General features: G+C 41.9%; 1 protein-coding gene across 5 annotated transcripts in view; it reads right to left on the bottom strand.

Annotated features, from left to right (window-relative positions):
* The window catches only part of qkia (QKI, KH domain containing, RNA binding a), a 79,254-nt gene that overhangs the window by 27,599 nt on the left and 26,106 nt on the right, over positions 1–25,549 (bottom strand). For all 5 annotated transcript variants that reach the window (XM_086048846.1, XM_086048844.1, XM_086048847.1 and 2 more), the window contains exons 3-4: positions 13,313–13,429; positions 3,402–3,545 (exon numbers count right to left, since the gene is read on the bottom strand). In XM_086048846.1, the coding sequence (XP_085904972.1) occupies positions 3,402–3,545; positions 13,313–13,429 (261 nt within the window). The remainder of the gene's footprint in view (positions 1–3,401; positions 3,546–13,312; positions 13,430–25,549) is intronic.

The following is a 25,549-nucleotide window of genomic DNA, read 5'->3' on the forward strand; positions in this document are numbered from 1 at the left end:
CTACGTCAAGCTACTATTAGATCAAATTTACGTGTTAAGGTACTGCCTCACTTTCGACTTGGAGTTGGTCATGTTGTTTTACACACGCATGTGAGTGGAGGTTACCCAAAGTGCAGTTTGCCTCTGTTCTGTTGGAGGGCCTCAACCAAAGATTCAAGTATTGAGTGGGGCAATTTAGACTAGTGGGGTAAGAGTGTGTGCATGTAAATGAATGCAAGTTGAGTGTGTAGTACGTAGGGGTGTGTGTGTGTGTGTGTGTGTGTGTGTGTGTGTGTGTGTCTGAGGGCAGGATCAACAGAGGAAATCCAGACTTGAAAGAGAAGCCCTATCACACTCTCCCAGCCATCTCTGACTGCCCACCTCTGTCTCTCTCATCTCACAGACGTTATCCTGACTCCAGGTTTAGGTGGGGGGAGGTTCAAAAGTTCACAGGGCTGAGGACACAGGGGAGTCCTTGTCCTGCAATGTGAGAAGTATTGATTGACAGAGTTTTAAACAACTGTCATTGTAATCTAATTTGGTTGTACCCAGTCATTTTTTAAGGCTATCAAATATTTTTTTTAGAATCATTTATTCTACTGATTAGCCCATGAATTAATTGAGTAATCGAATAAAAATTTACTTACATATACTTACATTCCTAAACTATAAAATGCGCATGTGAGGTGACTATTATTTTTGTCCACTTGTGGTCAACATTCTCGTGTTTTACAGGTATATCCTTAACCTTGAGTGTGTATGGCTTCAAAAGCTGGAGCAAGGCCTAGTGAGTGATGATGACGCTGTAACACAGCGAAGGTTGTGGACATCAGTAATTCGTGAAATATTACAATGCGTTCCAACTAGAAATGGTAGGTCGTATTGAATTTAGTAAAATCGACATGTAAACTTGTGTCAGCGATCGTAGGCATGCTGGTGTTGTACGGGTTGAACTTCATTTAACTTGTTAAGTGTGAAACGATCACAAACTTTGGACATTAACGGGATATTTTACAAAGACTCTTGCCTCCTGATTTGCACATTTCTACACCGAGTGGTGCTTACGGCTGCAGTAACATTCGCCCATGTGGGAAAATGATCCACGTGAAGCTTCAAGGCAGAAATTTTGATTTGATGTTATTTGATTGTCGCAGCCCTACAATCTTTGTATCGAAATAGATATAAAATGACAATATGCATAGGTGATCAATTTGCATTAGTCCTTGAAGAATTTCAATCCTAAAAAAAATTGCAGCTAACAATTTAAAAATCAAATCGAAAACACAAATGAGAACCTCATGTGCGAACCACTACGCTACCAATGCCCCTTCCTACATCGTGCAGTGTGTTCGTTCCTCTTGAAAGGGTGCACAAGGACTGTTGTATCTTTTTGATTCCATCTTAATTTATGGCTGAACAGCAACTACAAAACTAAGGAGAAACAGGAGGCTAATGTAATTTTTGTTGTTCCCTAAAGCTTGTTCACTGAAAGGGAATAAAAGCACGACCTCATTTGGTTTCCTGTGTGATTTTCCTAAAGGGGATTTCTACACCGCCAGATGTGGGGAAGATGCCCTTCATTAGTACAATGCCTATGCACCAAAGCCGCACTTAAATCCAATTCAGTTCGGCGTGAAAGGGGGCATTACTGCCAGCCAGCACTACAGCCCACCCACCCACTCGTGATGTGTGTGAACTGACACGACAAAAATGTGGTAACCCCGGGGGGGTTCAAGCGGAGATAAAACATGCCAAGCGAACATACAGGGACATAGAGACACTTACTCTGGTTTAATAAAAGAGCAATTGACATTTACATTTGACAAAGATTCAGTTGCGGTACTACCCATTAAAAGCCAATCATACACCTTTAATTTAGATTTATCAGACAGATCTACAGCTTTGGTATTTGGATATGGTCTGTATGCTTGAAAAAAAACAAGTCTAATACTAAATGTAATAACACTAGTTTACATCTTATTTGATCATTTAAAAATCAAATTACTTAATTTTTTTTTCTATTTAATTCCTTAAAATATTTCAGTTAAGACAAGACAAAAGAAAGAAGCTATTTGTATTTGGGGAAAAATGTACATATATATTTTTTTTGTACAAATATCTTGTATCTCTCTCTCTCATGTATATATTTATATGTGCAATGCATACATATGATTGTAAATGTTAATTTATACTTGATAATTGGAAAATGGAGCATATTTTGCAACCGCATTTTCTTTGAACAATATTTTTGTGTATGTATATTTTAATTGAAATATTTAATTCATGTCAAATAATTCTTTTTTTAAGACTTAAAATATTTCACAAATATTTTCATGTATATGGGAACAAGAATCTAATCCCTTAGCCGACCAAACAGTTCAGGTGATGAATGACCAAACATCTTGAATGCCTTTGTCGAGGAGCATTTTGAAGAAAATGCCAGCTATTTTTGTCGCACTCCACCCAGATGAGAATTAGCTGTAGAGAGCTGTCATTGACTTACAGGGTCACCAAAGGGGCTTTTTATATGTGTGAGTGTGCTGTGTGTACATGTGACTGCTGTATATGTTTGTTTGCACTGACTCATACAGCAGTCAACTGTCACCGCTGAGGATGGCTTCATTCTTGGCTGTGTGGGGACACATACACATTTGATAGTGCGTGCGCACGACAATGTTCAACTGTGTCAACATCTTGTGTGTGCATACACGCTGAGGAAACAAAACAAGTGCCTAAAGAAATAACTGGCGGCCCGGATGCAGACAAGGAGTCCTGACAAGAAAAAGCACATGAGGTGATTTCCACGCTGGCAGGGTTAAGAGGAAAGGATAAACTATGTCTCTGATATATCTGCCCCGAAATGTGCCTCTCATGGTGTACATAATAATTAAAAAAAACATACTATACAAGTTCTACGCCATAGCCTTTCTTCTAGAGAAGAAAATGTCTGAAACCCACATTTCTTCACCACATTAAAAACTAGCTCTCCTGACACCGACTAGCCCCCAGCTTCCAAAGACCACCAAGCCCCTATTTGCTGCCACCTGATGAGAAATCTGGGCCTTCAGCTGCCCCGTCCACCTGGTCACCGCAGTCAACATGGAAAACACTCGCCGTTTGCCAGAATAGCGGCGGCATCTATCGGGGGAAGCGGAAATGAAATGAGGCAGTCACAGTGGGCGACTGCCGCTAGCGTTTTTTTTTTTTTTTTTCTCCCAGCACTTGGCCAAGCTGTTCCTGTGGTCTATGTATGCCCGTAAACAGGATGCTCACAGTGAGCGGTGTACCATATGTAGTTGTGTTGTTCAGACCAAGACAGCAGCTAATAGAACGGGGTCCAATTCAGCATGGTGTCACCTTGACCACAGGTCTTGATCTTTATTATTGAGCTTCCGAGGCCCCAAAACCACACGTGTACTTACAGCTGGAACGAGGAGCTTCTTCACCTCCTCCACGGCTCTCCTCATCTTGATCTCTGCTCTGGTCTGCGTGTCTTCCACTGCGATGAGGACATGGAGGTCTTCGTTGAGGTGCTCCCAGTTTGGCTTCCCTTTGTTCTGCTCCTCCTGGAAAGAGATAGACGCGTGAGTGAATGTGACAGCGTGGGTGTGCTGGAGCGCCACGGTGGCGACAAACGCATCAGAGGACGACGTGGTCCTGTGAAGAGAGGCGGGATGACAGGAGAGCTCCTTTAGTCAGCCATTAAGCGTTTGCTTTGAAGTGACATCCTTCTTTAGTAGAACACTCACTTAATGGAGACCAAAAAAAAAAAAAAAAGGCTATGACCCGCAGCAATTAATACCCGTGAAAAAAGAATGGTTTGAGATTTGGAGAGACAGGTGAACTTTGATTTTTTTCAACGTAACTAGTTAAGAATGGAATCATAATTTACGGACAGTTCATTGTGAATCAGTCTGTTTTTTCTGAGCACAATGGTGCACAGGTAACAATACCGGACTAAGGCAGCACTTAAGAACAGAGTGATAAATTGTGGTGCTAGATTTAATGTGAGATTTGACATTTCAATTCAAAACTTGACAAACTGTGGTGGTTCATTGACATGGGTAAAAAGAAAAATGCTTCAAGACCTGAATGGAGGAGCACATAGGATGTTTTTTCAACTATATCTGAATAACACCTGATTTTAATGACAGTTTTTTTAATTTAGTCTTTAAAACTCAGAGATTAATTTAAAAAATATTCCAATATCTTCAAAGTACCACAGGTTATGTTCAACGGGTAGGTTAGTTTGAAAAAGGTTTAGGGGTTTGATGGGTGCGATCACTTTGACTGGTGAAGGGTGAACTATTACTCTATATGGCACCAAACAAACAAGGTGCGTTGTCTAGTTCACTTTAGCTCCTGTGTGAACACTACACTGCATAACTTGTGGTTCAACGATAAAAATGCTGGTGTGAACACTAAGCAAACTGCACCAAATGTGTTCAACGTGTACTGTACTGTATCTGTCCAGACCCAAAGTAACAAAATTACTGTGTTCTCACTTGACTTGAAGTTCAGCTCTGTTGCTATTAGGGCAGCAGCTATAAGCTACTTTTCAAATCAATTACTTATAACGATTATTCAATTGATTGAGTCATTAGAGAAAAAGTTCTTTTGATAAAAAGAAATGCGCATGTGATCACGGACGTCTATGGCTGTGTGGCTTTAAAAGGAGGAGCCTGGCCTGGTGAGTGACGTGGGAGTCAGCAAATGAGAGCGTAGAATTGTTTGTTTTGCGTTTTAGCACATGGCTGTTAACTGGCTCACCGTTAGCCACTCTCAAATTAAATGCCTGGGCAATCAGTTGTGGCTGTAGAAGCTCGTGTGTGACTAGCAAAAGTCGGCTACATAAAAGTAGCTAAGATTTGTTGCAGATCATAGATGTGCTTTCATGGTTATGTTAGTTCTGCTTTGCAATAGCCATCATAAGTTTGGCCAATCTGTCTTTTACACATTTCTCTCTCCTGTGAGTTAGTGTGAAAAAAGTATGACTGTGATGCATCAAGGCAGAGATTTTGCCCTTGACTTTTCTTTGGAATCGAAAATTGTTTCAGCCCTCAATCTGATAGCATAGTTCATTTGGTCAAGTGTGAATGCTATAATCCAAACTGGTGTTGTGTACCAAACATGCAGATCAAGGAGGCTCTACGTTTGATTACAAAGTCGGATGATGCCCTGTGTAAACAGTGCTTGGCACAAATATACAAATGTAAGTCACAAGTTGGGCCCAACGTACACTAAGTATACAGCATTAAAATGACAGACAAGAGCAGAGGGAAATAAACGGTAAAGTAAAGGACCTAAACAGTGTGAAGACCGTACATCGTGTTGCTTCGCGGCTGTGTAAAATCCGTATACTATCGAATAGGAGTATCTCCCCCACCCAACCTGTAATTGTGGCAATTATCACCCCAATAAATCCAAAGCAAAATCACTGACCACAGCCATTTTTCACTATCGTTTGTCCCACAATGCATTGTGGCAGTGGTGCCCCGCAGCGGGCCTGACGTGATTTCAATTGAGTCGTGGGGAGCCAAGGAGAGACACTCGGAGCCGAGTGCCACCCACCTGTTTTTTACTCCACAGAGAGCTGTTGCCATGGCACTGCTCTTTACCACGCACGTACAGAAAAGTTCAATATTCCACTCTCGTTTTCCCTTTTTCCATACGGGGGGAAGGGCCTAGTTTTTGCACTCGGGCCATTATTCCACCACGGCTGTTTGCTTATGGACCATTAGGGGACACAGACTGAAAGGCGACTCAGCATATTCAAGACTGGATATGGGCTGGGTGGTTCACATATAAAAGCACAAGCGCACACTACAACTACTCTTCTTCACATACTGTCCACACACACTAAAGTGAACAACAATCTTGAGAGCTTTCAGTGCGTACAGTATTTGTCTACCAAGGCAAGTCACCGTGTGCCTTCCGACACAACGTGACAAATATGAGGTCGATCAGTTCAAGGCAGATGTTTGTAGTCCCCCGCTTCACACTACGTGGTGACACTTCCTTACATTAGAGTTGAGTTGGTCATACTTGAAAACACACGAGAGGTTGCAATTCAGTCCGGGCTATTACAAGTGAAGGTTAGTCCGACAATGGATTTTGGACTACGTAGCAATAGCAGTCATGTGTCACTGAATGAATGCAATGGTTCAACTCTGAACAGTACTTTTCCCTTTGAGCCAAGTGGCTGATTTAAATTGAAGCTAAATGTCAACAGCCTAAACAGGTGCAGTACAGAGCGGAAGTGTACACGGAAGGACATGCCAGGCGGTGATGTTTAGAAATGAAAATACATTTTACAAAGACTGAACTTTCCAAGGAAAATACAATATGACAATGCCGCACAGCTCCCGCAGAGCGAGGAAAAGGTGGAGTTTTAAGACATTTCTTCGACTTTCAAGTGTCCACGAGAGTAAATATTGGAGTTTACTGTTTTCAACACTTTAAACTATTTTATAATGCATCAAAATAACAGACAATGCGGGGACTGTGGTTTCTGTTCCAAAGTGATGATTTTCTACAATGGTCCCTTTCGCAGTTCATGACATTGGGAAAGAGCAGTGAATAAGCTCAGTTGGGAGAGTGGGTCACCCGAAGGGTCACCGGTTCGAATCCCAGCTCGAACTGTCCACTGTCGAAGTGCCCTTTGGGCAACACTGTGAACCCCAAGTTGCCTCCAGGTCGGCAGTGTAAATGAGAAAATGTTCTGAATTGCCTTAGCTGTTGAACAAAGAATACAATTAATTAATGAATATAGTTTTAAAAAGCCGGCTTGGCAATGTGAAGGGGTCTCGTACATACTGTGCATATTAGATAAATAGCCCCTTTCCCACTGTACATCAAGCAAACTAAAGCTTCAATTAAATTGAATTGCCATTGGAAGATGTAACTTTAACCATGCTATTTCTACGGCATTATTTTACAGCTACGTATTTTACCACACTTACTAGATTCCTCCCTTTGAGCAGGTTCTTAACGACATGACAACAATCACCAGCAACAACAAACTAAGAAGAGTAAGCCGTCACATACAAGAGAGTGCTGTTTATAGCGGAGCAAGCGTTCTCTGAGGAATTGGTGCGCAACACGTCCCGTCTGAACAAATGTGTCACATGAAAAAAAAGGTTGCGAGAGGCATTTTAACAGTGTTAATTACAATCTGGGGATGGGTTATTATCCTTTAATATCTTCGGTCTCCTCCTATTTAACGTGGACTTGACTCTTGCACACCAACACAGATGGGCTTGGCAGTTTTACCACCAACGCCAAGTAAACTAAAACATACGCATCTAGTGATCAATTCATTAATTGGTCCTGATCAAGACTCCCCAGTCTGGATTTATGTGCCCTATCCAAACTTGGGGCCAGTATACAAGTTTTACACTTCCATGTATTTTTCAAGTGACTCATATCTGATATCACTTTTACATTTGCTCAACATCTGAAAAATGCGCCTTAATGTGATGGAAGAAAAATATGTTACACATCACTTAGGTGGTCTGGACTAACTCTGCCCCTTTGGTTTGAATCAAGCTAACCGCCACATTACTTTACTGTCCGCAAATGGCAATTGTTGATGGGCCTCTACTGTACTACATTTAACGGTCGATACCAGTGAGTCTCAACAGGTGGGTCGGGACCAAAAAGTGCATCACAGACCCATTATAGGTCGGTTCCTGATAGGTAGTAAAATTATTACAGGTGGTCCTTGGATTATTACAGTATTGACATAAGACTTTCTGAGGTTGAAAATAGTATGCAATGAACTAGTCTGCACAGTGGCGTAGGAATATGTAATCACACGGCACAAAAAAGGTGCACTCTGTTACTGTTGTAGTTGGTATTTGTCATTAGGTTGTTTTACATGTATTGCCTACATGTTTTTTTTCATTTCTGCCGTAGTAGAGGAACGCCATCGTAAACTGAGGACCACCTGTACAGTGTCGAAGGGGTGACTAGTCTTCAATTTTGGAAATAAAATGTCATTTTGACAAGCATGTTTTATTAACATTGTTACTTGGGATTTATCAATACATTCATCAGTATTCAGTAGGCCTCTGTACCATATCAAATTACCAACAAAGTATATTAGGTAAGGGGCGATCCTAAAAAGAAGAGATCAATGCCCAAAAATAAGTGATATTTTGTGGCCATAGCAGTATCATTAAAATCTTAACAATTTCCATTTTTAGTCGGAAGATACTGTAATCTATCACTAACCAATGCTAACAAAGTAGTATTATGGTGAATATTTATGTGGAAAACAGTAAGTACGGCAGAAACTATGCGTGTCTTTTTTGCCGAATGATGAAGTATTTTTACACCACTTCATCGCGCGCAGTTCATAATCCCCAAACCCCGTTTGTCAGGCATGTCATAAACTGAGGCCCCCATTTGGACCTTAGCCTCAAGCAAAATCCTTTCCCTCGCATTTTGTAAACAACCTGCACAAAATCAAGACAGATTGAATCCGAACCACCTAAAAAATATATTTTTATATTTTTTAAATGTTAAAGAAATATGGCTTCGGACAAGAACATTTAATTTGTCTTTGTACTTAGCAGGGAAGGCAGAAGGTATGGGGGGGGGGGCAAAAGTCTGGCTTAAGACAAATGGGCTAAGAGGCTAACTTAACAAAAGGGTAATATTTCAACACTTGTTTGTCTGAGAAATAAAGTGAAGACAGTCCAATCCCATTAAGTGACTTTCATCCGCATCGGGCGAGGAAAAAAAAAAGCAATCGCGGCATATGGGTTAGCACACATAACAGCATTTCGCCCTTCACCTTCATCCTTCCTCCCTATTTTGGAGCCAAGCTGCTTTCCCTTCTCTCGCCATTGTTCTCCACTGGCCCGTGATTCACTCAGCCTCTCTGTCTCTCTCTCACATGGCCATGCAGGCTTCAGTAAACCCGGCCGCCGTCAGCCGGTGCGGCCCAGGAGCAACCAGCTGAATTATTGAGAGCATAAAAATGCTGCCGCTAATGGATCCTGAATAAACACGCTGGCTAAAGCTGCTGCCGTGGCTTCCTGGGCTGCCACGGGGCATGAAGCGAAGAATACGGGAGGGTTGAGGATGCGGATATAGGAGGTAACCGGGGGTGCCGTGGTTTCGTCGGAGACTGAGCCGTAATTACGCAACACCTTCAAAGACTCTTGAGGTTTTTACCGACAAAACCCCTCTGAAAAATTGGTGAAATATTGATCTGGCGGACCTCTGGCAGAATGTTTAGGCCATTCTAGTTACAGGGGTCAAGAGACAACACAAATTATCCAGACAGTAAGTAAGTCGAGACTGACAATGTGGAAAAATGTGGATCAGAATTGCAAAGTCATTTGAAATAACGATAGAGTTTCAATATTATGTAGACAATGATGATACTATCATGATACAGCGGTTGAATGATAATCGACTGAAAATTGTCAGTGGAAATTGGTTGTTAATTTGGTTATATTGGAAGGATTGGGGCGGCACGGTTCAAAGGTCGTGGGTTTCGATCCCGGCTCTGGCCTCCCTGTGTGGAGTTTGCATGTTCTCCCCGTGCCTGTGTGGGTTTTCTCCGGGTACTCCGGTTTCCTCCCACATTCCAAAAACATGCATGGTAAGTTGATTGGACTCTCTAAATTGCCCCTAGGTGTTTGATTGGCAGGCAACCAATTCAGGGTGTCTCCCGCCTACTGCCCGAAGACAGCTGGGATAGGCTCCAGCACGCCCCGCGACCCTTGTGAGGATAAGCGGTATCGATAATGGATGGATGGAATGATTGGGGCTCTAATTGAAATAGTTCACAGTTGAAGGCTCGGTTGCTTGCTATACAACACAGTTCTAATCCTATGGCAGAAATAATTCAGTTTATCACTAACCTACGCTGACATGTAATAAATAATTGCAGTAAATATTTCAATGAAAAACACTTCTAGGTCATAAATACAAATAAGAGCAGTAAGTGTGTGACCTCCAAACCTCTTAACTCAAGACCGTAAACTGAGTACCCGCTGTGTTCTTGATCACATGCGATAATTGCACATCGAGTGACTAGCTACTGGAAGGCCAATTTTAATCAGTTATGCGAAAATAAATCACATAACAGTATCCATGACATACTTATTACACAAAGTAACGGCTCAGTGATTTGCTCCTGTTTTGATGATGGCAATCAACGATGCAACAGGTGCAGCTCATGATAAAAACGTGACGGGCACCTTTTTTTTTTTTTAATGGTCATTTATATGCCCTGCTGTGCTGTAACTATTAATGTCATGTAAATGTCAAACAAGTCTTGCGTCTGATTTTGTCATGGTGATACTGGACGGTGAGCGACAATGATGTGATGACGATAGGTTTGTCCAATGTCAGTTTTACCCTTTTGCTACTCCCGCTAGTCAAAACTGTTGTCCACGTGAGGCTCTTTTGAGTCTCTTGAATGTAAGAGTGCAGGAGCGTGTGGGGTGTATATAAATTGTAGGATTTTTGTGATATTACCTTGCAGTGTGTTGCACAATCCCAAATTGAAAATGATCTGCAAGGTCAGCTAACAAAGATGGATCAGTGGGTTGAGGTAGGTCAGTCGCTTTTATTGAGATGGAAGTTTGTCTCTTTAAACGTGCCACTGCTGTATTGAGCATAGTAAAGTCGACGAAAAGGGCCTTAGCAGAGGCTGTATCTAAACCTTCTACAACTCCGTTCCAAGGGTGGCAACATAGCGTGTCATGTGTCATAGACCACCACGACTGTATTTATTAACAGTCAGTTCCACACATACATGACAGCATTCCCAATGATCATTTTATCAAACATCATACCCATTAACAAACTGTTTGTGCTTTCTTCTATGTGAATGTTGAGATGTAAATCATCTTGCCTGCCTCAGTCCTTTGTGAATTCTATACAAGGCGTGTATCATAGAAGGTGTGACTTGTGGAATCCATGCACATATGCCACAAGCTAAAATAGTAAGACACCGAAGGGCAATGAGAAGTTTGTGTAATTAGATAAGACAGGGATCCAGGAATGTGGTGTGCACTGGGAATTGTGTACGCGCCAGAACATGCTCACTCCTCTCAAACTACTTGTGGATCTAATTGTGACGAGAGAGCAGAGTGCCCTTATTGTCTCCTCTTCTAATGAACACACTCCAAGGGAAATGAGCACAGAGAGCAACATTAAAATAAGAATGGGAGGTTTCTATAAAAACAAAAGAACAAGGGAGCGAGCGGAGGGGGAAAAAAAAAAGCTTGCCGGGAGCTTCTAAGATTATGACTCAGCCTAAAATGTGCTCGTCTGCAAGCATGAATTGTTTGTGTAACGATGCACTGTGGAGTTTGTGTGTGCAGATAAGTTGTATTCCCACAATGAAAAGGAATAAAATACATTTCCTTATGTAAATGTAATACAATAAAGCATCCCTGGCTGACAGCTACAGACTAAAGAAAGAAGACAGTTAAGATGGAGGAGAAGTCTGGAATAGACACGGCGGATCATAGAAGGGTATTTACTAATCCCAGAGGAAAGATTTTTCATCACAAATACCTACACCGCTCCTTCTAATAAATGGATATGATGCTGATGCCACAGCATTATAGTGAGGTATTGTCAGGCCATTTGCTTCTGGTAGAAGAGACGAATGTGTAGAGTATATTCCTTTTTTAGGCAAACATGTTGGGAAATATACATTTGGAGAGGTATTCGCCCTAAAAGCCAAGAAATACGTTGTGTAGACTGTCAATCACAACCAGGTCTTTGCAACTGCTTAGTTGCGGATTTGTGACAAAAACAATGTAGGGGTGTGAAATCTGCAGGCGCACATTGAAGATCATTCAACGACCAGCATTCATCAGAACTAAATGGCCAATGAAGCTGCAGTCGGACACTTCAGGACAGAAACGAGAGTCACAGCATATTAAAAGAATAAATGACAACTGAAGTTAACAAAAATATATTTAAAATTGTTAAATGAACATACAGTACTTGTACAATTAATGAATATTGAAACCATTTTTTTTTGGTTTGTGTACAACTCTTGTCACACAAAAGTCCTGTTCCATGTGAAATAGTGTTTTCCAAGGTTTTTGGAATTTGATTTATTAAGACAAAGCAACTGATTATTTTTTTGTCTTACCGGTGGGAGAATTAATGGATTTCACCCCAGAGCTTTTGGGGAGGCAAGTTGTCACAGATAAAAAATGTATGCCTGTGATTATTGTTACATTCTCTGTCTCTGTGTTCTAATCCGTTTAAGTATCCATTGCTTAAAGAGTTATCACAGCTGAAACATTGATGCTGGTTGTTAGGACATCAACTGTATGGTGGCCCCCATTATGCGTTAACAGTAAGATACCAGACTTTCGTGAGACGAAGTGTTTTGGGAAAATATACGCACAATTCTTTGTTTTGAGTTCAACTTTGTAGTAAACTTCAACTGGCAGTGGCAATAAACACAACAGTTGACAATTGGTAACGATTTTGTCGTCAACTTCATTGCCGCTATTTAACATTTGGGGTGCCTGAAGCTCAACTGTTGGTCAAATATTTTCTCGTGAGACAAAGCAAAAAAAAAAATGGGCCAAGAGACGGCTTCTAACTCAAAAAAACGTTAATCCACTTGGAAGTGGATTATTTTTCAGTCCTCTATTTTTCAGGACAGTCGCAAACAATGAAGATAGTAACAAGCATGACATTAGAAATGTCTTCATTTGTTGTTTAGCGCCACGGTTTTAAAAGGTACGTGCAAGGTAACAAGTCAAAAGGGTTAAAGTGAACTTGCTTTTTGAGTAACAATCTTCAGTAATAATACTTAAATACTGCTATAAAATGATTTTTAGAGGCGTATTTCAGAATAATGAGGGAAGGGTATAAAAGAAGAAGAAAAAAAAAGCATTACGTCCAGCACCGAGATGTCAGGACATAAACATACGTGGCATTAGCCTTTTATGCCTCCAACCTCAGCTCGGTGGCTCCAGAAATAGAGGCCGCCGCTGGCCTTGGCCGTCTGCCTGCTTGCCTGCCTTACTACGACTGCCTCCTTTACTTTCCACTGCACATCCTTTTACAAACAGATCACATGTCAGCATCCAGCCATCAGGCATCCGGGTGCCGCCGTGTCGAGTTTCCATACGGCGACGGGGACGCTTTCGTTTGGGAGCGGTCCGGGGGAACTTTAAAATTACTGCGTCATACCTCAAGGAATCTTGACCTCGGATGCCCGCGCAGAGCAATAATTAATGCAAGATCAAAATGTTCTTTTCTGTCATTTCAGATGCGCCAAGGGAGTGCGCCATGAAAAAATAACGAGGGGTAAAATACACCAGCATGTGCTTACCTTCTTTTTGTCTCTCATGGAGCTCTTGCCTCGCACCATGATTTTACATCCCGTTTCAGCTTCCAACTGCTTGGCCGTGAGTCCCCTCGGGCCGAGGATTCTACCCACAAAGTTATACTGCGAAAGAGAGAGGGAAAGAGTGCAAAATTAACAAAATAAATATGAAGTGGAATATTGAGAAATGCCAAAAAGACAACTCATACGACCTTCAACAGGGACCGCCAATGTTGTACATTTAATGCTCTACACAGTGAAACCCCATTCCAAGGGTGATATGTTACAGACCCACACACTTACAGGGGATATTCTAAAAACTAGACATACCATATAACAGTTTATAAAAAGTAATTGTACCTCTCCTACGTGTTTTAACTTATTCAAACACACCCTTAAAACACATTGTCAATGTATTCAAACATCTAAAATTGCAAGCATTAAGGCTAGAGAAAACACTGCACGTATTGTAGTTCCTGTGTTACATACAGTACGAGCCTTTAAGAGGCGGGGCTTATTGCGTGGCGTGTGACCGTCTGGGCTTGAGCTGTGGCCAGCAACAGCTCCCTGTGTGTGCGCTCGTTGTGTTTGTGTTTTAATGTTCTCCCAGTGTTCAATAAACGGCTGAAAAGTGAAATGTTGACTGTGGCTCTCTTTTCCCACACGCGAGGGCATTACAGTAAATGAGTATGTAGTAAAAACTCAAAAATGATTGCCATAAAATTCAGGTTCCTCCAAAATAGCGGCGCCAAAAGTAAGATACGCTCCACCAAATATCTGAGACATAGCTCAGGTGCGCTAGGTGAACCACGATATAGCAGGGGGGGAGTGATGTCGGACTCCCATTCCCATAAAATATTGTAGTTTTATTCCAGGACAGAATCTTGGATTTATGGCTATACTGGCGTTTTGGGGTAACCAACAGTGCACAATGAACCAGTTTACACAATGGTCATGCGACACAAGCAGGCACTCACTGCCGGACTTAGTGTTTTTCACTTATTGTTTTATTTGTGTGGCCTAGAAGTGTTTTTCATCCAATTATTTACTGCTGTTTACTACCATGTCCAAACAATAAGCCACACATCCAATTGGGTGACATCATGGCCGTAGGAACCACCGTGAACCCAAATGCTCACTCATTCAACCTAACGTAGTAACATGCAAAAATTCAAGGAGTCTCATTTTTTTTTTTCCACAACAGGACGGGAGGGATGGATGTCGGCTGTTACTTGACATCCAGGTACCGACACTGCAGAATTTCCTCCTGCACAGCCAGCTTCCAACATCTGCCATGTGGAATTTGTCGCTCCCATTCTGCAGGAAAATGTCAGCTTTTACAGGCAGCGTAAAAGGGGCTTTTGACGGAAAATTGCAGCGGGATCGACGAGTCGGAGGTTAGGTGAGGTTGCGTGCAAATAAAATGTCTTATCAAGGGCTCCTTTTGTTTTGCGAATTGCTTTGTGACTTTGCACTAAAAGAAAAACGGATAAACGGAGATAATCCCTTCCACTTGGAACTGCCTTCCAATGGGATAAAGGGAAAATGTGTTGAAATAATCCAACAGGGTTCTCTTCCAAAATTAAAACAGAAAGAAAGGAGTGGAGCGGGGTACGCGGCCATGCATAAAGATAAGATTAAAACGACGAGATGTGAGACGCCCAGGTTCAAATGTGATGATATTGCTTTTAGTGCACAATAGCGAGCAAGGAGCGCAAGTTTGCCATGACAAAGACGCCGCTGTTCGTCTCTTGAGCTACGACGATGAGCCTCGACACGGACGCGTTAAATTCGTAAAACACAAGTCACATGCGCTTACCCACTCCACTGCACCGGCGCCTCTGCAAAGTACGAGAGGGCCATCAACGGAGTCACGTTTAATTACACGGGGATTACACATTTAAAGCACCATGTAAACAAACACAAGGGCAGGGGACAGTCAGGAACTCCAGCCTGCCATTTTGAATACGTCTGGCTGGAAAGACGCGCCCCACGGTTACGTGGGACAGAGAACACGCGGCCTATTTTAATCGTCAGGGTGACGAGTGCAATGGGCTATTCATGAGCATAACTGCCCGCTGCAGGATGCAGCAGACGATGTGGCGCTGGCAGTGACAGTGGCCCCAACCGGAGTCTTCGGAAGACACATGTAAGCACTAAACACAAGACTCAAACAACACGAGGGAACAGTCTGTGTCACAAACGACCTCAAGCATGAGGTGATCCTTTGGTTGACTGACGCACAAATGCACTGCAAATGACTGCGAGTTGGCAGTTTAAGAATTAAAAATGTAAATTGCTTTGTTCTACAAAGACGTTTAACGCTTCAGCGGCGTCTTACACAAAGACAAACGTGTCAATGTGACAATGGCAAGGACGGATGTTTACTTTTTATTTGTTCGCGCATGTTAACCGTGTAATGATGTTGGTTAGCGGGGTATGGTCACTGTTAAATGTTTCCACAATGCCATCAATGAATTGGACTGATATTTCATGTTGAAATCAGCATAATTCATATTTTAATGATTCATTTAGCCACTCGGTTTTGATCATCGTAAAGCACTGACTGGAATATAGACCTTCGTCAACTGGATGCTCAAAAACATGACGTTTCTTATGCAAGGATTTCAGTACTTGGTTTAAGAAAACAAAATAATGGCCCTCTGTCTCGGCTGATGTCTTTGCCTAAGGAGGTTTGCTCTGAATCGGAAGTACGCGTTTTGAAGGACAGCTCTGGTGGGCCCAGAGATACTCGTTTAGAACATGGTGTTATAAAACATATTTTTCACTGGGATATACCGTTTAGTTTGTTTCATTAAAACAATGATAACGACATTTGGCTTTTGGCCTCACGACCTTGTGAGTCTTTGTTTGAGAAGCTGTGTTCTGAAGCAGAAGTACGCTTTTCGCTGGACGGTTCTGGGCATCAAATAGGAATTGCTGTCAAAAAAATGGGGCACTAAAACACTTAACCACCTAGTGAGTCTTTGTCAGAGAAGTTCTGGTCAGGAGAGGATGTGTGTGTTGCCTAAGGGGATAATTGTTGAATTATTATAGCATATTTTCATTTGTTAATTTAGATTATTTGAATTTGGATTAGCAAAATTGACAGCAATCATCTCTCGTTTTGAACGCTTTCTGAAGCTTGGGAAGTTGTAGTATAAAGCAGACGTTCATGTTTTGAAGGTGGGTCCTGTTGGCCAGTGGAGATTTTCATCAAACATATTTTTTTCAAGAATATGTTCTATCCGATCCCATTATTTGAAACCGAGCATTCTGATTAAGATTGCGTTTATTGAATATAGCAAAATCCACCTGTGTTTAGCCATCTCAGGGGGCGGCCATTTTATCACTTCTGTCGACTGAAAATGACATCACAGTTACTCGGGGCTCAGGTAATGACCAATCATGGCTCACCTGTTTTCTGAAGCTGAGCTGGGATTGGGCGTTACCTGAGTTCTGAGCATTCGTCATTTTCAGTCGACAAAAGTGACAAAATGGCCGCCCCCTGAGATTGCTAAAAAAGGGGTGGATTTTGCTGCTTAACTCCGTACTCCACAAAAGCAATATTAATCAGAATACCGTGTTTCAACTAGTGGGCCTGCATAGAACATATAACATAAAACAAATAATATGCTTGGGTTGATTTACCCCTTTAAACCTAATATAACAAACAACTGTGAAACTGCTTTAATCACCTTTGGAAAGTTTTAGTCTGAAGTGGAAGTATGCGTTTTGAATTCTGGTGACGATTTAAGAGACTTGTTAAAAACACGGCGTTATAAAACGTGTTTATTGGTTGTTTAGCAGCATGGTTAAATGGCACACGCAGGAGAACAGAAAGAATTTATTAAAGTTAAAACGGTGGACGGAAAAGTAAATGATATTCCCTGTCCCTTCGTCATAAAACTAAAATTTCCTTGTAGGATGTTATCAGCTGTATCGTTGGGGGCAAGATGATGTGAAAACGTACAAAACGTGAATAAATTAACTACTTATCTAAATCACAGACCACAATATGGACATACGACATGTTTATGGGACTATAAACTGGAAACGGTTCGAGAGATTCATGTGCCGAACCCGAAAATAACAGCGAAAGAGCAATTCAATATTTTATTACGCCGGCTCCTCTCCCTCCCGGTGACACTCGCCGCTCTCCGAGGACACGGATATGTTGATGACAATTGTACTTGACAGAGAGCCCGTCGCTCTCATTAACATATTCATGACGGAGAAGAGCCGAGACAAATAAAGAGTGAAAAGGTTAAGGAGTAGATGACATGCAAGCGCAAAGGTAAAAGACACTAATATCTTTGTTTGTCACAAGCAGTGGAGAGCCATTACACAAAGAAAGAAAGAAAAAGAAACAAAGAAGGGCCAAATCCTCCTCTGCATTCTTTTTGTTTGACCAGACGGGTGTGGGCCAGCATGTCACATGTGTTTTGATGGAAACACATACTTGCTTGAGACATGAAACCGACCAGACCGGGTGGGTAAAAAAAAAAAAAAGCCCTGAAATGATACATTGTGCTTGAGACATCTGACAACAAATTTTAGAACACTTGAAATCAATCTTTGTGATGGAATAAAACTTAATGCGTTATCCTTCAATAATGAGTCTCCTCAAGCAAAAGCCTTCATATTTTGCTATAAAATGCGCTCTGAATAAAAAAAATAAAAATGGAGAGGAGACTTTGGAGTCATCAGAAAGGCATTGAGCCTGCCAGGAATTCCACTCCCTGCAGCCAGTAGAAATATGATGGATGCAGCATCCCCCTTATTACATACTTCAACTCCTCTTTCTGCCTTTGGAACGATCATTCAAAAAAAAAAAAAGGTAATTGACTGTTTATAATCTGAATGTTAAATGGGCTAAGATTTTGCTCTTAAATAATAAGAAAGGAGAAATAGTATAGTAGAAATAATCCTCGATGATCCATTGCTTTTCAGTGGCGATATGTAGATGGCTATTTGTTTTTTCGTTTCTCCCAAAACGTGTTTATTGTTCTGCGTAAAAAAAGCATTTGAATGCTGTATGGTTAAAATGGAGTTAGGAGTTCAAATGTATGGGACACGAAAAAAAAGTTTCCCTAAAAATGTTTTAAGAAGTAGCACAAGTACAACTAAGATTCCAATGATCACTTCGGTAAAAAACGAAATGAAAAAGCCTCAAGAAAGATGCAGAACACTATATTTTTGTGAGCCAGGTCTGCCCACTTGCTGTTCGACCCAGTGTGCGCATGACGTCACTGGCACAACGTCTTCGGACTCTGAAGATGGCGATGACCAACTGTCGATATTTGTCGCTCCGTTTTTATTGTTTACAGGTGAAATGTAACTAATCAGAAGAAAATCCATGACGAGCACACTGCGCAGACAGCAAGTCAGAGATGTGGCTCGATGACGCCGTCGCGCTGGCCCAGCCCGGAAGATTTTCAAAGCGCAATGCTAAATCCATGATGTGTATCAATTTGAGAAACCGTTCATTGTGACATGGATATTTTATAGTTTAATACAGCATCTTACAATTTGTAAAAATCAGGTCCCATACACTTCAAGTAAAGCATAGAAAAAGTGGAATTATACATTTCATAAATTCATTACAGATCCTGCAATTGACTGGGGACCAGTCCAGGGATAAGACGGTGACAAGTGGTATAGCAAATGGTCGTGCACATCTAAAATATATTTTATTTTCCAAAAGGTCCATGTTTCAGTGGCCTAAAACGCAGTTTTCATGCCAAACCACATATAAAGAGGTTAGTGGTGTATTTTTCCAACATACACTCACAGCTTCAGCTCTGTTACACATGTTGTTGCAGCGTTGGGACCTTAGTGGACCGACGTTTCCCCCCGTGTGCCCTTTCAGGACTTCAAAGTTTTCACAGTTTTCCAAAACTTACAAATACAGAAAAGGCGCCATGCTGCACGTCTACAAACCACGCGTGTGTGTGTGTGTGTGTGTGAGAGAGACACAGTCAGACAAATACACACGAGCATACAAAGCCCCCTTCAGGACAAGGGCTTACAATGACATTAAAGGGACTTTTTTTGGGAGCCCCGGTTATCGCTACACCACAGGCGGGTTATGTTGTGTGCATATCTATGCTTGTGCCTCTGTGTGTTTGTATGTGAAACCACAATGTAGCCTGAACTCTTGCAGACACCCAGAGCCGATAGTCGCGTGCATGTGTGTGTGTGTGTGTGATGAAACAATAGCAGTTGCTGTAACAATGTCCAGAGAAGCAGGACAATTGTTGCGTTTGTTTGTGGCAGTGTGAGGACAGGAAATGAGATCAGGCCGAGTGCTCTGTGTGTGCGCGTGTAGGGCTTAAGGGGCTGTGCGGAGAATACCAATGACATATTAGCTGGTGTCGTGGGCTTATGGAAATGAGGACCGCTTCATCAATGTATCAGAGCAAGGTAGAATTGACAATGATTCCAGACAATGCCCCTTCACTTCCGTGCTTTCTGATGCGTAAATTAGGGCTGCAGCTAACGAAGAGTTTTAGAGTCCGGTATTCTGTCAATCATCCCATCAATCTGTCTGATAATTAATCCACCATTCTCACATTCAACAGTAGTATTGTGAGTTTGAGTGTATCACTGGCGCCGGGACAAAACCTTGTACTTCCAAAATAGTCACCTTTCAAGAGACCCCAAAAATGGCAAGTTTGTTCAACCATTAGCATTGCGTCGTGAAAGAGAGCAAGCCATTTTCAACACAACAACAAAAATATCACCTACGCATGTGGAATGATGTATAGTATAGATTTTTGAAAAAATATTGAATTCACCAAAATGTGACTTATGAGGTTTTGGCCCGACGCCAGCGAGATATGGCCTTACGAGGTGGGCCTACCCCGGTGAGTGATGTGGGTGCCGGTGAGTGATAATGTAGCGTTGGGTGGCTGTTAATTGTCTCAACAGTCAGCCCGTCTGTGTGCTTAATGAATCGGCACCAGTTATGGCCATTGGGATCTTATGCAAGAGTGTACTTATTACATGTTTGTTTTCTTTCCATTTGTTCGATAAAGCGATTAAAAGTGCAGGGCTGTGTATGTTGTTGACCACTTGCGGGGCATTAAATATACATTCTAACTAGCAATGGAAGGCATTTTAAATTAGCTGATTGGTATGTTCCCTTGTTTGATGATTGTCGACATTCTGTTATGGTACACATTGCTCTTTATCATCTTAAGTTAAAAATGATACTAAACTTTCGACATTTGCTCTCTTTGCTCCTGTTTTGTTGCCATCTTGCCAACTTATTTCTACACGGAGTGGCATGTGCGACTGCGGTCATATTAGTCTGTGACGAAAAAGGATCCAGAGGCAGAGACTTTGTTTCTACTTTTTTTTTTGTAATTGAATTATTCGAGCTTCTCAATTAACATGACTTACACTCTAACTCTAAGTTATATCATTTGTCAAAAGCAGTCCAAACCAGTATTGGTCCTCAAAAAGTCCCGAATTGTAGGGATAAAGTTCAAAGCCAAAAGTTGATTTTTCCAAATTCATTCAAAATTACTGAAGGCATCACTTCTTTCAGTAAAAATCAACCAATGCTGTATTATTATTGAACAGTTCTGTTTTTGTCATTGCCATTTAGTTGGTGACGCCAAAATATTTGGGGGTGGATTATAATGCATGCAATAAGTTACCATGTTACGGCTATTTTTAACTTTTAATTGATGACCCATGAGCAAAAGAATCTCTCCTACATTGACCTCTGAATCATATTCCATGGAAGGCAGAGAACAGTGTTGCTTCTATTTTCCTTCCTGCTCTATTCATAGCTTGCAGCAACTGAGGAGCAGTACCCGGAGTCATTGGGTCATGCACAACACAAAAGCTCACACGCCACCTGCTGGCTGCCAGCCTCCGGTCACACATTCATCTTTTGAGACCCCAAACCCACAATGCACAGCGACTGGCACATTTCCACAGGACAGTGAAGAAAATGGAGATGAAGAGTGGACGAAACTGCAGCACTGTGACCTACATGAAAGGTCTGAGGGCATGAGGGCTGGTGTGATGGAGGAAGGTAAATTTTGTTTTGATTCCAACGGTGACATTTTCGCCTGAAAGCCCCATACACTTCAAAGCTCTCTTTTTAGCACATCCAGCATTTAGCACCTAATCCGTGGCCTCCTTTGATAATTCTGTTTGGATTTATTGCGGGGTTGCAGGCATAGTGGAAATAGGCAGGAAAAGTGGAAAGCGTTCAAGATTGACATCGGCTCGGGTTTTGGAGCAAAGCGGCGAGCAGAGTTCACCGCTTGCCATACTTTGACATTAAAGTAAGGGTGGAAAACATGAATTAAGACAATTAATGTTGAACCGTTTTCTGCAATTCAAATCTGTATGAGCTCATCACACAGCTTTTCCCTTTTAAGAGTGGGCATACAATTAAATATTACAATTCAATTCAAAGTCACACTGTAATTGCCTGAAACACAAAGTCAAAGCCATAAAAAATATGGACGGACTGGTAGTTACAACTTTTACCGCTCGTATTGTATTCAGGTCATTGCTGTTCCAGACCTTTATGTGCGCGTTTCAAACTATTTCTGACTGCCAAGACAAATCAAGATGTTTCTAACATTTGTGGACAAAAAGACAAAAAAAAAGAATTTAAAAAAAAAAAAAAAAAAAAAAAAAGGTAAAAAAAAAAAATGACTTCCTCCCCTTACCAGTTTGTGGCTTGGTCTGTCTGAAAAAAATTACATCGCTTGTGACAATTTGGTGATGTTGTTCATCTTTCACTTTCTGATGAACCAGAAATCCACATCAGGACTGACCAATGTGTTTCTCCGATGACACTATTCGACAGTCAACTATCCACCATAGACATTCCACAGTGTGCAGAGGTGAGATGTTAGGCAGCACATTTGGAAGCCTGATAATGACTTAAGGGGGGGTCAGAAGGATACCAGGTGCCAGCATGATAAGCGATGACACCTCCCATGGGAACGAGCTTAATGACTTTCCCTTTGCTGGAATGTGGCCGAGTAATTTCGTAGCGGCGACGCAACAAGTTGCAGGACATTCGGTCTTCTTAATGCAACCTGGCTGCTTATGTTTTTTTCCCTCCAAATTGAGCATTGCCGTAGAAGTGAAGACTGTGAGGCACTCTAGATGAGTTTCCATCTAAAAACTCACAGATGCACAATTATTGTATTTTTAACAGAAACTTTACGGTGTTGAAAACCTAAAAGATTCCTAAATGCAGCGGATTTATAGATGATGTGGTGTGGTTGAACATATTGCTGCTTGAATATACACTACAATGTTTAGTTCTCTTTGTTTCATGTGTCAGTTTCATACAGCAAATTTCAAATAGAAGTCGCAGCGTACTGTGCACTAGACTTTTAGCTGCTTCGGGAGATGTCCCTCCACACTTGCCTTAACTGCTGTGCGGCCCGGGAGGCTGAAAATACGCAGCGTCAACTGCGGCTCGGCCGTCAGGCGGGCTTTCGTTCTTTTCGCATAAAAACATTCAATACATATTTTACTGGAGTGACAAATAAGTAGCTTGAAACAATGAAACTTTTGGGGGAAATGTTTGCTTCCTAACGAATTGTGCACAAGCCACTGGTTTTAAAATATGTGGTATTTTATTTTTTATGGTAAGGTATCGCGGTAGTTTTGTCGTTCCGTTATACAATAAAACCCTGTCCTCGGTTTAGGACAGTCCTGATGTATGAGTTTCGAGATTACTAACGACGCAGCGGCATTGCGCAGTGGCACAAGAATATATGTTGTCCTGCTGTACAGAAAAGCACGCTCAGTTACCGCCGCACTTACTGTTATCCATTAGACTGTCTAATACAAAGTATTTATGGCCTAGAAGTATTTTTCATACACACATTTACTGTAATTATGACTGCTACTGCGTTAGTTACATACTACCCTATGTCACAAACGTACCCGCAATTTACAGGAACGCAAACGCTGTCATAAAACGAAATCCCCGAGCGCTAACATTTGTGGCATCAAATTGGAAAACTTTTCAGGGCGAGCAATAAATCCATGGTTATGGACAGCCATTTAATTGAGGTACTTTTGACTTATTTTCACCATTTGCAAGAGGGTAATTTAGTCAAGATGTCACTTTAAGTGTGCTCAGTTATTTGCTGCTCTAAACCGGTACATTACTATTAAGGTGATTAGTGGATATAATGTATCTGAGAAAGAGTAAAAGCATTTGAGTCTGTGCGTAAGTGTTTAGAACCCAAGGCAACCTGCCCTCAATCCAACTGGACATTCAACGAACAGCTAATACATACACAAAGGCAATAAATGGGCGCCATATTTAAAGATGCCCATCCTATCAGATGCCTGAAGGTCAGCGTAAATGACGTGGCGATCTGTCATCCGCCTCGCCCGTGTGTACGCGGGCGTGCGCTTGGAAGAGAAGCGGCGCCGCGGTACCAGATAGCATTTAATTGAAGGTGGACGCTATCAGATGGCCTGTGACTGAGCTGTCAGTCAAGATGCGGTCGCCACGGTGACGCTCAAATAGCTCTGCGCGCCGCTGACGGCACTGGCAAACTGCTGCCTTTTAAGTACGGCAGATGAGAGAGACGCAAGACTAGCCACAAACGGGCAGACTAGGACAATTTCATTACGTACAATTAAATGACGTGCAGTTGGAGAACACAACTTGATATGTCAAGTGTCATATTGTAATAACGTGGAACATCCAAATGCCGTTCCCCCCCCCAAAGGAAATAACGTAAAAATAATTGATTCATTCCAGGCTCAGACTGTTGCCATTATATAAACTACTCATATTTTGAGGACGTCTGACAGACAGGTAATGGAGAGGAAAGCGCAAGGTGCTTGTAGAGCGATACGGTCACCTAAGAGGCAGTTTATAGGTACTATATAAATGTTGTGTCTTGAATAATGACTGTATTTATGTTGGCATCTGCATTGGAAATGCACTTGTGTATGTAAGTTTAATCATACTGCTCATATAGTTACAGGCTATCACAAGTTTTCCCCATGTTCCCATCTCCACGTTCTTATTAAATTTCTCCATGGGGCCATCAGAGATTTGCTTCGCATGGCAACACAAGCATTGATAGTTTTGTGGACTTTTGATTGTATTTATTTTGGGGGGGGGGGGGGGCCTGCAGCCCTGCATCCCACTTGGCTAGATCCACCACTGCACTGAGTAGCAGCTGAATCTCTACATTCAGAAGCAAAACAAGAGATTCATGATCTGTTCACAAATCTGACCTTGACACTTAGCAGAAAGTGGAGTAAAACCTTTTTCCCTCCTGAAATTGAATTATTCTCCACAGTGTTATGAAGAGAAACTCTGATACTATTTTAGCTGTAAATGTATTTGTGTCTTTGCATACTCACCTCTGCCCCCGCTTTTTCAACAGCTACACTTCTAACACAGCTGTAACTCCACCTTTTTTGTTAATAGCACTCCTGGCCTTGTCAAAAGCTATTTTAATATACGCCGGAGGCCGCTAAAAAAAAAATGGACGGCCGGTCGCAAATGGCCGTAGTTTGGACACCGCTGATGTAAGGTGAGCGAGGGAGATCTCGTAAAATGGTGCCACCATTCCTCGCTGTTTTTCCCCCAACGGGCCTTTAGGGATGAGGGGAAATCTGGTGAATCAGTTGGAAATTTGAGATGTGGAAAATGTTCCCTGGTCCAGGCCCCAATCATCATTACTGTTTCCTTAAGCGCTGGCCAGATGGCGATAAGAATTTTCTGCGTTTACTCCACCATTTCTGGCCTCTATCGGTTTTCACCCTGATACTAAAAAAAAAAAAAAATATGATTGCTAAGATACTGTACGTGGAGTACCACAGCTAGTGCACATGTGGAAGCTCAAGGTGTATTCTCCAAGAATAGAGCCCATTATCCCACGAAGACCCACCGCTGATTTCCCCTGGTTCCAATCACCACACCTAATTATAACAAAGCTATCTGCCGTTTTCTCTTTTCTTGGGGACGTAACAAACGCACGCGCGCAATCTAAAATAACAGTGACAAAGTCTCCGAGTGATAGGTGCGCCATTCCTGCTGTGATGTCTGTCCTTTTGAATGAATGTGCGTGTCTGCTAAGGTCATCACTGAATCATCTCCGCCACCAGGGGGGGAGCCTAATTAATTTAGTAGCTTTCCTGGCAGCTTGTAAACACAATGCTGACTTAACGGAGCTGCTCAGTGCAGTGCAGCAAAGCAAAAGTGGAAACGCATGACGGTCA

This window comes from Filicampus tigris, chromosome 13, assembly GCF_054856515.1.
Source record: "Filicampus tigris isolate MCC_2025a chromosome 13, RoL_Ftig_1.0, whole genome shotgun sequence".
Taxonomy (NCBI): Eukaryota; Metazoa; Chordata; class Actinopteri; order Syngnathiformes; family Syngnathidae; genus Filicampus; species Filicampus tigris.